The sequence below is a fragment of the Electrona antarctica genome, assembly GCF_951216825.1.
Source record: "Electrona antarctica genome assembly, chromosome: 2".
In the NCBI taxonomy this organism is placed as follows: Eukaryota; Metazoa; Chordata; class Actinopteri; order Myctophiformes; family Myctophidae; genus Electrona; species Electrona antarctica.
This window is the reverse complement of record NC_136807.1, coordinates 6584344-6598147: the sequence shown is the minus strand read 5'-3', so window position 1 is coordinate 6598147 and position 13804 is coordinate 6584344. Positions and strand designations below refer to the sequence as shown.

At 45.5% G+C, this 13804-nt stretch overlaps 1 protein-coding gene across 7 annotated transcripts in view; it reads right to left on the bottom strand.

The window, feature by feature from the left end:
- Positions 1-13804, bottom strand: part of mtor (mechanistic target of rapamycin kinase) — a 211657-nt gene that overhangs the window by 62099 nt on the left and 135754 nt on the right. For all 7 annotated transcript variants that reach the window (XM_079492652.1, XM_079492653.1, XM_079492654.1 and 4 more), the window contains 2 exons: positions 6884-6984; positions 2836-2951 (listed from right to left, as the gene is read on the bottom strand). In XM_079492652.1, the coding sequence (XP_079348778.1) occupies positions 2836-2951; positions 6884-6984 (217 nt within the window). The remainder of the gene's footprint in view (positions 1-2835; positions 2952-6883; positions 6985-13804) is intronic.

Sequence of the window (13804 nt, the reverse complement as noted above, 5' to 3'; positions counted from 1 at the left end):
GGGCTGCATGGAAATGTGCAGCCCAGACGACTCCTGATAAATGCAGTGTCTGTGTGTCTGTTCAATGCTCAGCACAAACACATAGGAGAAGACATCCACGTTCCTCTTTACCTGTAGCCAGTGTCTGTGGGGCCGTGGCGTTCAGCACAAACACATAGGAGAAGACATCCCCGTTCCTCTTTACCTGTAGCTAGTGTCTGTGGGGCCGTGGCGTTCAGCACAAACACATACTGTAGGAGAAGACATCCCCGTTCCTCTTTACCTGTAGCCAGTGTCTGTGGGGCCGTGGCGTTCAGCGTTCAGCACAAACACATACTGTAGGAGAAGACATCCCCGTTCCTCTTTACCTGTAGCCAGTGTCTGTGGGGCCGTGGCGTTCAGCGTTCAGCACAAACACATACTGTAGGAGAAGACATCCCCGTTCCTCTTTACCTGTAGCCAGTGTCTGTGGGGCTGGCGTTCAGCGCTCAGCACAAACACATAGCAGAAGACATCCCCGTTCCTCTTTACCTGTAGCCAGTGTCTGTGGGGCCGTGGCGTTCAGCGCTCAGCACAAACACATAGCAGAAGACATCCCCGTTCCTCTTTACCTGTAGCCAGTGTCTGTGGGGCCGTGACGTTCAGCGCTCAGCACAAACACATAGCAGAAGACATCCCCGTTCCTCTTTACCTGTAGCCAGTGTCTGTGGGGCCGTGGCGTTCAGCGCTCAGCACAAACACATAGGAGAAGACATCCCCGTTCCTCTTTACCTGTAGCCAGTGTCTGTGGGGCCGTGGCGTTAAACGCTCAGCAAAAACACATAGGAGAAGACATCCCCGTTCCTCTTTACCTGTAGCCAGTGTCTTGACAAGACCTACTTGTCTTGTGTCAACCACTTCCAAGCTGGCATTCCAGGCTTTGTCATTGTACTTATAGATGCATTTTTTCTTTCCTAATTTTGCAACCCATTTTTTTTTGTGTCAATTATCTAATGTAATCCTGGGCGCACACAGACTCTCTCTGCCAACCTGGGGAGAGCAACGGACTGACCTCATGCTTCCTTCTATGCATGACGAGTCCAATTTCTTTTCACCTGAGCGGGGGTGGGGCATCAAGTGTGTGTGTGTGTGTGTGTGGGGGGGGGGGGGGGGGTTCTCCGATTGGACGTGGCGTGTGGAAGGAACACGCTGAACGAAAACAAAATTCCAAGGATTTCAACAAATACCAACATAACAGATCTACAAGCTGGGGGGAGGTTGTGAGGGGTGGTGGGGGGCAGGGGGGAGGTTGTGGGGGGTGGTGGGGGGCAGGGGGGAGGTTGTGAGGGGTGGTGGGGGGCAGGGGGGAGGTTGTGAGGGGTGGCGGGGGGCAGGGGGGAGGTTGTGAGGGGTGGCGGGGGGGAGGTTGTGAGGGGTGGTGGGGGGCAGGGGGAGGTTGTGAGGGGTGGCGGGGGGCAGGGGGGAGGTTGTGAGGGGTGGTGGGGGGCAGGGGGAGGTTGTGAGGGGTGGTGGGGGGAGGTTGTGGGGGGGTGGCAGGGGGAGGTTGTGAGGAGTGGCGGGGGGGAGGTTGTGGGGGTGGCGGGGGGCAGGGGGGAGGTTGTGGGGGGTGGCGGGGGGGAGGTTGTGAGGGGTGGCGGGGGGGAGGTTGTGAGGGGTGGCGGGGGGCACGAATTCTAAAGGACATAAGCGTGAGGATTACCTACCTGATCCACAAGACTAATCTGAGCTCATGTTTGACATTCAAGCATTCGTCCCCCTCCCTCCCTCCCTCGCTCTCTCTCTCTCTCCCCACATCTGCTTCTCGTTCGCCTTCTCCTCCGCCCGCCGTGACCGGACCCCGCCGTCGGAATAGAAACCTTAAATGACAACGGGGATGGCGCGGCCCCCACCTGGATGGCGCGGCCGCCACCTGGATGTGATTGTGATCACGGCGGAAGAGTTAACTGGGCGGATGAACCCAAGTCTCGCTGGCATCCAGCCTGAACCGGTCCGTCTCCAGGGACTGTGAGCTCATCAAGCCTTCCTCAAGATGAGGAAAACACCACCCGCGACCACCACCACACTTTGTTGATGCTGGGCTGTGGAGGAGTGTGTGTGTGTGTGTGTGTGTGTGTGTGTGTTGTGTGTGTGTGTGTGTGTGTGTGTGTGTGCACTGTGCACGTGAGGTAACAGGCTCTTTACGTGCCAGCAATAGGTGCATAGTGAAGATGATTTATGATGGAGGGTGTTGTGTAAAATGTCCAAGTTCCACAGTGTAGACTGCAGAGGGACATAATAAAAACTAGCAGGATTGTATTCATCTAAATGAAAAGCTCTTATTCGGGAGGGAGAGGGAGTGAGCTTGATTATGTCTGGACCAGCGACAAGGCTGTTACTTTTCTTTTCTTTTCTTTTCCTGTTTAAAAGGATTTCTTCACCGTGTTCTTTTCCACACCGTTTTTTAATGGCCACGGTGTAAACTTTTCACACCTTCGTAATAAAGTGTAATGCGACTGGCGGGAGGCTGGTCGAGAGATCCCATATGGCCATGTCTTTAGTTTATGGGATGTTTAATAAAAATACATACGCCTCTAATGTACACATACTTTAACCCATTCTGGACGGGAACCCCTTTCGGTGTTTTAACTAAGCATTACGTTATGCTTTAGCTATTGAAAAATAGCAGATCTACAAGCTCATAGCGCGCCACCGAGTGGCGCGCTACGAGCTTGTAGATCTGCTATTTTTGAAAAATCGTGAAAATGCGGCACAAATCTTTGAATATATATTCTCTTTCCGACGTCAGGCCTAAACGGGTTAAAACCAGGCAGACGGTTGGGCCATGGTGGTGCGTGGGGAACGGCCGCTGTCACTCACCTGCTGGGCCAATGAGAAGAGGTCCTGATGCAGCGCCAGCACAGCCCTGTAGAAGGCGCCGTCGTGCGTGTCCCTGGGGATCATGCACGTGTACTCCTCCATGCTGTCCCAGTGTCCTGGAGGAACACCAAACTCACATCAGCTGCATCCAATACCTCGTTCATACGTGGTTGTGTGCCGTGTCGTGCATGGAGAACAGCAAGCTCACAATGCGGCGCAGCACGCCGCCTTGTGAGCTTGTAAATCTGCTATTTTTGGTGTGCGACACTGGCGCGTAACAAATCCCCAACCTTAATTATTTCTCTGCTAGGTACGTATATATTCGTACCCCCAGCTATGGAACGTTATCCGCTAGGTACGAACATATTCGTACCCGCTCGAATACTCCAATTATGAACTGGTTGAGCCCCAGAGCAGCTTTTAACATTGATCCGGTTGCTATGCAACGCCTCCGTCACCACCAGCTATGGGACGTTACAACTCATCTCCATTTCTCCGTTTACATGTCGCTCCCGACATGTAAACGTTTCTGGCCACAGGTAAACAGTGTGCGCTAATGCTAATGATAGCCAATGGTTACAGTGAGTGTGTGCATGGGGCTACAGCGCTAATGCTAATGATAGCCAATGGTTACAGTGAGTGTGTGCATGGGGCTACAGCGCTAATGCTAATGATAGCCAATGGTTACAGTGTGTGTGTGTATGGGGCTACAGCGCTAATGCTAATGATAGCCAATGGTTACAGTGTGTGTGTGTATGGGGCTACAGCGCTAATGCTAATGATAGCCAATGGTTACAGTGAGTGTGTGCATGGGGCTACAGCGCTAATGCTAGCCAATGGTTACAGTGAGTGTGTGCATGGGGCTACAGCGCTAATGCTAATGCTAGCCAATGGTTACAGTGAGTGTGTGCATGGGGCTACAGCGCTAATGCTAATGCTAGCCAATGGTTACAGTGAGTGTGTGCATGGGGCTACAGCGCTAATGCTAATGCTAGCCAATGGTTACAGTGAGTGTGTGCATGGGGCTACAGCGCTAATGCTAATGCTAGCCAATGGTTACAGTGAGTGTGTGCATGGGGCTACAGCGCTAATGCTAATGATAGCCAATGGTTACAGTGTGTGTGCATGGGGCTACAGCTGGGAGGAAACTGATTATCTTAAAGTGGACGTCGCAGGTGCAGCTTAACTACATTTATGCTTCCAGCTAGTGGCACAGAATTATTATTATTATTTTCTTTTTTTAAATATTTTTTGTGGCTTTCGCCTTTATTTTATATTTTTTATGGAGGGACAGACAGTAGGCTGACAGGAAATGGGGCGAGAGATGGGGGGGAAGACATGCAGTAAAGGCCGTCGGGATCGGGAGTCGAACCCGCGGCACACTGCCAGACTGGATTACCAGCCAAGGTGCCTGGACCACTGAGCCATGGCCCAGGCCACAGAAATAATTATTAATGATGCTTTTCAACTTTATGGTACCAAGCTCGAAATCAACTTGACACTACTCGCCTGTTTTTGTTTTCCATCAGGCAAAGGTTGTATTGTAGATACAACCTGGTATGTTTTAGGGATAACCTCTGTGGAGGTTCCATGTGAGCTGAGGTGATAGAAAAAGTTGATGGGCGTTTTTACGCCGTGTTCGGTAGGAGGCGAATGGTCTAGAAATCGGTATGTGTGTCCGGGGCTAATTTCACAAACGTCTGCCCAGATCAGTGCCAAATTTATTGTGAAAGTACCATATGGCAGGGGTTCTCAACCCGTGGGTCGCGACCCCTCGGGGGGCCCCAAATTATGTTGGGGGGGTCCCCAAATAATAATAAAAAACAAACAAAAAAAAAACCTTTTTTTATGCAACTGAATGGCTGGAAAATGGAAATTAAGAGTTTACATATAGTACACATAGTACATGCATACACCTTCCCTAATGATTATATCTGGTTTCAGTATTTATTTATGGTGTATTGTCTCTATTATTAAGGTTATTGTAGCAGTCAATTTATATTGGGGGTCGGGAGGGGTCCCGAGACGTTGCCAAAGCATTTTTGGGGGTCCCCGGCCAAAAACGTTGAGAACCCCTGCCATATGGTACAGAACAAGTTACACAACACAATTTACAGTAGGCCTTCAGGTCAGGTGATGCTCTTATCCAGGCTGAAATGCAACAACCGAATACAGTAACCTTACTTTTCTTAGTATAATAAACAACATTATGATACGATGGGATGACTGGGGACTCTGGGGAGTGTCAGTACAGTACGTATTAAGGACAGGGTCAAGAGCTAAGCATAAATATTATTCCTTTGTTTTTGTTTTTACCTGAAACTAGGATAGATTTGAGCGAGTGCCGAGGAACATTTGGGGAAGCGGATTCAGGAGGGAGACGTTTTAACAATGGCAGTCTCTATTTCTTAACCCATTTTGAGCGGGAACCCCTTTTGGTGTTAGCATTATGCTATGCTTTAGCTATTGAAAAATAGCAGATCTACAAGCTCATAGCGCGCTCTGCTATTTTTGAAAAATCGTGAAAATATTTATTTCAGAAAACTGGAGGATTTAGAAGATTTTCTTTTAAATTTCGACTTCAGGCCTAAATGGCTTAAAGCCACATCAGAGCAAGCAAAGCATAAAAGAAAAGAAAACAGCCTTAATATTTAGTTTCCCTCTAGAAGGACACCCTGGAGCACACTCTGGATGTAGCGTGCTGTGTGTTTGGAGGTTTTACGGCTCACGTTGTAGGGCTTACGAAGCCGCAAGGCCACAGGGGGGTTGGATCAGCACTAAAGTGTTGGCACACAACGGTTAGTTTTGGATGGCGGCGGGCGGGCGGGCGTCTTTCTCCACCACTGCACGTTATGATATGTCGATGTTCTGAGTCAATGCCATTCCATCTGGATATAAGGACTGGGCAGAGGTTGGGGTTCGTTTTCATTAGTGCTTTGGCTCCAGAGAGAGAGAGAGAGAGGACGTATTGAATGCCCTATGCAGACGTCCTATGCTTCAAAGTGCTACTACACAGTCAAACTGAGTGTTAATTTAATTTAACCCTGAGAGCATACAAAATTGACCTAGACATTTGCTTCATTCCCACTATTTGTTGTATTGTGTTTATTACGGTGTTTTATTGCCTTTATTTTTTATTGCTCATTTTATGCAATTTTTTTATTGATGGTGCTATACTTTCCATGATTCTTCTGTTTCCTTTTGTAATTATTCCCAAGATTTCTTCCTTTTCTTCCGATCAAGGCTTTTCTCCCCCACCCGACTGAGGGTCAAAGGACAGGGCGTTTTGGGTTGTGTCCTTTGTTAGAAGATGTGGGCCTGAAAAGACCCTTGAGACTGTTACAGTGATTAATGGCTGTACTAGACTTGACTCGCGGTGTACTTTGTGGTATTTGGTAGTACAATGCCATAATTACCAGGACCGCTCTGGAGCGCACGTTTCAGTACTTACTACTTTGTAGTGTTTAAAACACAACTGTTGCCGGGATTCCTTCAAAATAGGAGCTCTGGGGTGCCGGAAAGACATGGCCGCTTTTACTCTGAACCCCACGACCCGGAAACAATCCGCTAAAAATAGTTACATTGCTATCGTTTTAATTTATACGATATATGATCCAAAAAGCGTTTATATTTTGCGGGAGAGACGGACGAGGAGCAGAAATGAAGCGCCAGTATATGATCGATCAGTTCAAAACCACGGAGAGCGAGACCTGGATTAGGAGAGACGAGTGATTCTTTCAGCTAAGTCAACGGTAAGCTAACACAAGCTCAGAGCGTAGCATACGGTAGCCGAAAGGCGAAATGACAAATTCAAAAAAAGGAAAAAATTCAGAATATTCCTCTCTCGCCCGGTATCATTGAGGATTCGCTAGGACGTCTACAGACGTCGTATGTACCCCTCGGTTCGAGTCCCTATGACGTTTCCAGACATCCTATGTACAGAATGTGTTAAAGTGTGCTGGTTTCCGATTTGTTCATCAATGAAACCAAAATGTGTCATCTGAAAATGGTGTGTTAAATCTCCCAAGACTTTGAGCTGGTACTGTACCTAGACCCCAGGCTGCGGCGGCAGCCATGCGCGCCATCTTGGCCTGAGTCTCCTCGCTGACCAGTGTCCACTCCTCGCAGCACTGCTGGTGCAGCTGGCCCCTGTGGGACGGACACACACACACACACACACACACACACACACACACACACACACAAACACAGCATCCAGTTAATACAAGGGCACACTCTGCAGCGCGGCCTCCCTGACACACTGGCTCCCAAACAGTGGGTCGGGAACCATTTGTATGAGTCACGGGACACATTTTTATGGGTCCCTTTATTTTTTGTTTCCTACATTTTGTTTTTAATTATTATTTCGAAACATTTTCAAAAAAACTTCTGCAAAAAAACTTTTTTTTCATGAATTAAAAACTAAAAAATATTCTTTTCCAGTACTTTCATGAACAAAAAAAAAAGAATGATCTAAGAAATTCCAGAAATTAGACTGTTTAATAAGTAGTGAAAATAGCCAATCTACACGCACACAACACGTCGCAAAGTGACACGTTGTGAGCATGTAGATCTGCTATTTTCACTACTTTGGGGCCCGGCGGGCAAACGTCTAATTTCTCTTTTGGGTCTTGAGCTAAAAAGACTGGGAACCCACTGCCCTAACGCGTGCACAAAAACAACAGAGGGACGTGAGGGCGGAGATCGTTTCCGTGTCAATCAAAGCAGAGGTCCCTTGAAGATCATTAATGGCGAGGAAATTAAGTTTTTCCATTTTGCAACGCAGCCATTTGATCAGCTGGCTCCCGAGCCACAGCTCGGCCACGTTGGCAGGGGATGAGAAGGACGGGTGACCGACAGCTAAACACCAGAGAGGCTACGACGCCTTGGCGAGAACCTGGTTTCTATTACACCGACCATTATTATCTATTAATTCATTCATTATTATAATTGTTTTATGACTGCATGTTAAAGCTGTCCAACGGCCTGCACACGTACAGCTCTGACCGCTGTCGAATATCCCAGTTGAACGGTTTGATGTTCCCGTCGGGGTCATCTGACAAAAATCTAATTCCACATTAACAACAATCAGTGCTGCGTCTCGCTTGCAACTCCGGGGGGAGAAACATGTGGTTCCCACCAAAGACGATGAACAGGGTTAGTTATGGGAGAGAGAGAGAGAAATGCATAGAGAGAGAGAGAGAGAGAGAGAGAGAGAGAGAGAGAGAGAGAGAGAGAGAGAGAGAGAGAGAGAGAGAGAGAGAGAGAGAGAGAGAGAGAAATGCATAGAGAGAGAGAGAGAGAGAGAGAGAGAGAGAGAAATGCATAGAGAGAGAGAGAGAGAGAGAGAGAGAGAGAGAGAGAGAGAGAGAGGGAGATATACAGGTTTAGAAAGGTGAATCATTTCCCCAGCTGCCTGGCTAGTGTACAGTATCATATATTAGACGTACAAGAACAAAAGGCCCCCGTGTGGCCATCATTTGATTCAGCATTGGAGCATTACTCAAATCTTTGGAATCTCACTTGAAATAATCCTAAAATAACCCATTTTGACCTGAGATCAGATTCTATAAATGTCTTCTACATCCTGACAGTTTTCTGAAAAAGCTATGTTTCTATGTCAGTCGTTCTTCGATTTTTCAAAAATAGCAGACCTACAAGCTCGTAGCGCGCCACTCGGTGGCGCGCTATGAGCTTGTAGATCTGCTATTTTTCAATAGCTAAAGCATAACATAATGCTAACACCAAAAGGGGTTCCCGCCCAGAATGGGATAAATAAGGAGCGATTGAAGAGAAATATTACTGCGATTTTGTACATTGAAACGAGTGAACTCTAACACCTCATTCAGAATGTGGCCAAACAAAATGAAAGCAAATCTCTATAGTGGATTTCACTCTAGACTGGAACGCCAACAGAAACCTGGATAAAAGGTTGAAATCTGCCCACTTTGTTTAAATTAAGCACATTAATCCTGCACGGTGTCCCTATTTTGGGCCAAAAATGTTCCAAGAGTTTTGTTTCTGCAATTCTTTTAAATAGCAGATCTACAACCTCACAGCGCGTTGTGACGTTGATCTTGCAGATTGGCTATTTTCCAATTGAAGTAGGGCTTGTGTGCTTAATCCTGCCAAACTGATCTTTCCAGACACATTTTTGTCTTTGGTTGATCAACTTGGATTAGCGAGACATTTTCATTTCTGCAACTCTCTTTGTTTAACTTCAATCTATGGTTCCATTTAGTTTGCCAACATCATTATATTCAGGTTTAATTGATGCAATGATTCAGCGACCAATGGGAAATTCTAACTCATTCTGGAAAATTAAGCAAAATGATGCATAACACTAAGTTGATATTTTTGAAATATGAGAAATTGATCTACGGTAATCTGATTTGCCGTTTCCCCCCGTGAAGTTATGCTTCATTATTGTAATTCTATAACACAAGATGTTTCCAATGTTCTGTCAGATGAATATCATGCAAAACTGAGAAGAGAGAGAGAAAAAAAAATTGAAAGCTTGAATTTATCTACAAGCTCATAGCGCGCCACCGAGTGGCGCGCTATGAGCTTGTAGATCTGCTATTTTTGAAAAATCGATTCTGAAAACTGTCTGGATGTAGAAGACATTTTTAGAATCGTTCCCAGGTCAAAATGGGTTAAAACAAGGTTTTAGCTTAATTAGTTTTTTTAAATGTCTGCAACCATTTAGCATTCGGGTTTTCCTTCTTCACAACGGCAGCAGTGATTAATGGCTTTACTTGAAGTGTACTTTGTGGTATTTGGTAGTACAATGCAGCAATTACCAAGACCCCTCTGGAGCAGCACGTTTCAGTACTTTGTAGTGGTTAAATTGTGCTGGTATTCGATTTGTTCATCAACGATACCAAAATGTGTTTCTCCTCTCCGATATATCAGTGCATTTGTTTCTTTATCCCGGGTATACCCAGTTGGATCCCCCTCCAGGCTCTGATGTCATCGAGTGAGATAATGTCTACCCACTCCCTGGGTGCCCACTGCTTCTATCTGCAGTATACATTACTTTTTTTTTTTATATATATATATTTTTATTTGGTTTTTAACATTTTAAAGAACAAAACATTTCATTTCCCCACACCTTCCCCCCCCCAGCATAAATACAAATACATCATTGTCCTCTTTCTCTGTCACATCTCTGTACACTTCATACTCTGTTTCCTCACATGATAGGTATTGGATAATAACAACAATAATTACTGCAACAACAAAAAATAACGAGTACATATATAAATATACACAACAGCAAAAGGAGATTAAGAATAAAGAGAAAGACAGCTTCAGGATAGACTTCGATAGACTTCAGTGATACATTACGTCAGGATGTGTATATTCATCGGAAAAACCGCAGACGTTTTGTTTTCAAAGGCAAAAAAGCGCCTGGGAGAGTTCCCCTTGAAATGTGCAAAACTCCTCTTTCTATCTCCTTGATTAGATCATGCCCCGCACCTGTATTCAATCTCTCTCTCTCGTGTGTGTGTTTGTGTGTGTGTGTGTGTGTGTGTGTGTGTGTGTGCAGCTCTGGACAGGGCCCAAATTAGCCAATTGATCACACCTAGAGCTCCATATATGGAGCTGGCCTGTTCCGACATAACAGGGACACAGACATAATACAGTGACTGGGTGGACATGCATTTCCAACTTGCATCATCCAAGTAGGCCAGTGCCCAATGGGCACCGCTCTAGTTATTTAAATTTGCATTAAAACACATTTTGGGCGGGAACCCCTTTTGGTGTTAGCATTATGTTATGCTTTAGCTATTGAAAAACAGCAGACCTACAAGCTCATAGCGCGCCACTCGAGCTTGTAGATCTGCTATTTTTGAAAAATCGAAGAACGACTGACATAGAAACATAGCTTTTTCAGAAAACTGTCAGGATGTAGAAGACATTTTTAGAATCTGATCTCAGGTCAAAATGGGTTAAAAAGAGAGACAAATAAAGGGGACACAATTATGTTATATGTACATTTGTACTCCCGGTGGGGGCTCTGTTCTGGCCCCCCGGTGGGGGCTCTGTTCTGTTCTGTCAGGTGAGCCAGTAGGGCAACACAGAAACGTGTGCGGAGGAATTGATTCGCATAACGACTAAATTGGGAGGAAAAATGAGTACAAAATAATAATAACAACAATTACAATTTAGATATTTAGCAGACGCTCTTATTGTATCACCGCGACTTACAATAAACAGGGTAAATAATGACATAAGTAGAATGGAGAGAAATGTGCCTCAATAACCCATTTTGACCTGAGATCAGATTCTAAAAATGTCTTCTACATCCTGACAGTTTTCTGAAAAAGCTATGTTTCTATGTCAGTCGTTCTTCGATTTTTCAAAAATAGCAGACCTACAAGCTCATAGCGCGCCACCGAGTGGCGCGCTACGAGCTTGTAGATCTGCTATTTTTCAATAGCTAAAGCATAACATAATGCTAACACCAAAAGGGGTTCCCGCCCAAAATGGGATAAACTAGGATACCAGGCAAACAATGAACCTAGCATCTGTCTAATATTAGCAATAATAGCATCTGTCAAATAAATGAATACATTTGTTTTTACATTTCAACTCCTAATGCGGACTATTCATTCAGAACTCAACACAAACTTCAAAAGACCCACACAGTTGCAAACTTTCAAGTCACGTGACTTCTAGGCAGTGTCGTCTTCCATCTCTGGTCTGAAACTCTGAAAACAGACAGTCTGAGAATAATCATTCTGCTGGAGGCCAGGGGAATGTTGTCTGCTCTTTGCTGAAGTACAGCCTTCTAAACTTAAGTTTCAAGCTAGCAAAACATGTTTTATTAGATTTCAAGCTTTCCAACAATGACTTTAAACCTTTCAGCGCTTTGTTTCTCCCCCAGTTTCTTTTAACCCATTCAGGCCTGACGTCGAAATTTTAAAAAAAAAGTTTTCTAAATCATGACAATTTTCGGAAAAATTTGAGGCACATTTTAACGATTTTTCAAAAATAGCAGACCTACAAGTTCATAGCGCGCCACTCGGTGGCGCGCTATGAGCTTGTAGATCTGCTATTTTTCAATAGCTAAATTATAACAATGTTTAAAACACCAAAACGGGTTCCCGCCCCAAAATGGGTTAATGGTTAATGTGGTTAAACGCTAACGTGACATGGATGCGTTCCAGGTCTCAATGGATTAAATATGGCATATTTATCCAAACCTTTACCCCAATTCCTTTGGGGCTTCATGTACGTGTATGAACGTTCAGAACATGTCAGACATTTCAGCACAAAAAGGTTCCTTTTAAGTCTTAAGAGTTTAGACTGGCGCTAAACATCCCGCTAGACTTTGAAAAGCTGTCTCATCTCATGGAACTGTACTAAACCTCTTTACCTAGGCTGGAAACAATGTGTTCCCACAAGAGATTTGACTCTTGGCAAGGTCAATAAGTTATGTCAATCCCACCCCACTTGAATCATTTTCCCCTCTTAAAATGAATCTCAGGAGTGTATACAACAATGGCACAGGCGCCCTTTGTTACGTAAGCAATCAGTGGACTGTTTAGCGTCCAGATCTGAGTCCATCCACATTATTTTGAGCCTTTGGACAACGTGTGCCTTTTGTTTACTCCACACAAAAGAACACTCTACTCCCAGAAGGTAATTTCTCATGTGTTCCCAACCGTGTAGCACGAAATCACCCGAGAATGTAGAGGGAAGCAAACGTGGTGGTCATTGGTTTTGGCGTTATATGCTCGTGGTCGAGGTTTTCACTGAGATTTGGCGTCTTGGAGCTTGATGCTGTTCTGGTACTTTCTGTTCTCTCGTGCCACACAGCAATTTCACATTGATCGTCTTACAGGAAGCATTTTCACTCGCATTTTGCTCAATCATCACATAGGCTTGATTGTCGGGGTCTCAATTGGAGAAGGGGGGGCCACCTACACAAATAAATATGCATGGGCTCTACAGTGTTCCAAGCAAACCATCACTCTTACTCACCATTAGAGCAGTGATTCTCAACCTTTTACATTTCAAGGACCCCCAGATTGATATCCATAAATTCACAGGTCCCCCATTACATTTTTTTTATCTCTGGGATGCCACTGTTAATACCCGAGTGTAAATTTAACTCAGAATGTACAAATGGAACCATTTGGAGCCTTCTGGCTGGCCTTGGGGAACTCCAGCTTTGCCGTTCACACCACACTATGCTCTCTTGGCCTGCCAGTGAGGAGGCCCCACCGGGAGGACGTGAAGCAGTGGTTCTCATCTCCGTGGTGTTGGGCAGGAACCACGGCCGGATCTACCATATGGGCACTTTGGGCATGTGCCCAGGGGCCCTTGGGCACCAGGGGGACCTAAAAAATAAAATTAAAAAAATCCCCCCCACTAATCCAAATGAAATAAATCGTGTCTAAGAAAATTAGTGTTTTATTGTTGGTGAGAATGCAGCTGTGCAATTGTGTGTAAAGCAACAACAATGCGCTAGATTGGCTGTTGTTCAAGGTGGGTGGGCCCACTGGGCTGTGTGATGTCGGGTGATTGGCTGTTGTTCAAGGTGGGTGGGCCCACTGGGCTGTGTGATGTCGGGTGATTGGCTGTTGTTCAAGGTGGGTGGGCCCACTGGGCTGTGTGATGTCAGGACAGGTTGAGAGGTGATTCTGGTGGAATAAAAGACGCCATCCAGCATTGTTTTGTGTTCATTCTGCACGCATGTGCATGTGTCAGGTGGCTCGACGAAAAAAAGGTAAAAACATTGAAATACACTGTCTGGCACTGGCAGATTCTCTCACCCATTTGCTGACTACGTTGGTCAAACAAAAAAAATGTGTTTGTTACTGCCTGACTGTCCCTTTGGAGCGGGGTAGGCGGCCGGGGAATAGGCCAATATACTGTAACGGAATAAAACTGCCCCAAAATGACCAATAAACTACCAAAATTTCACACGCGCTTTGCGCGCACACAACGGTTCGCA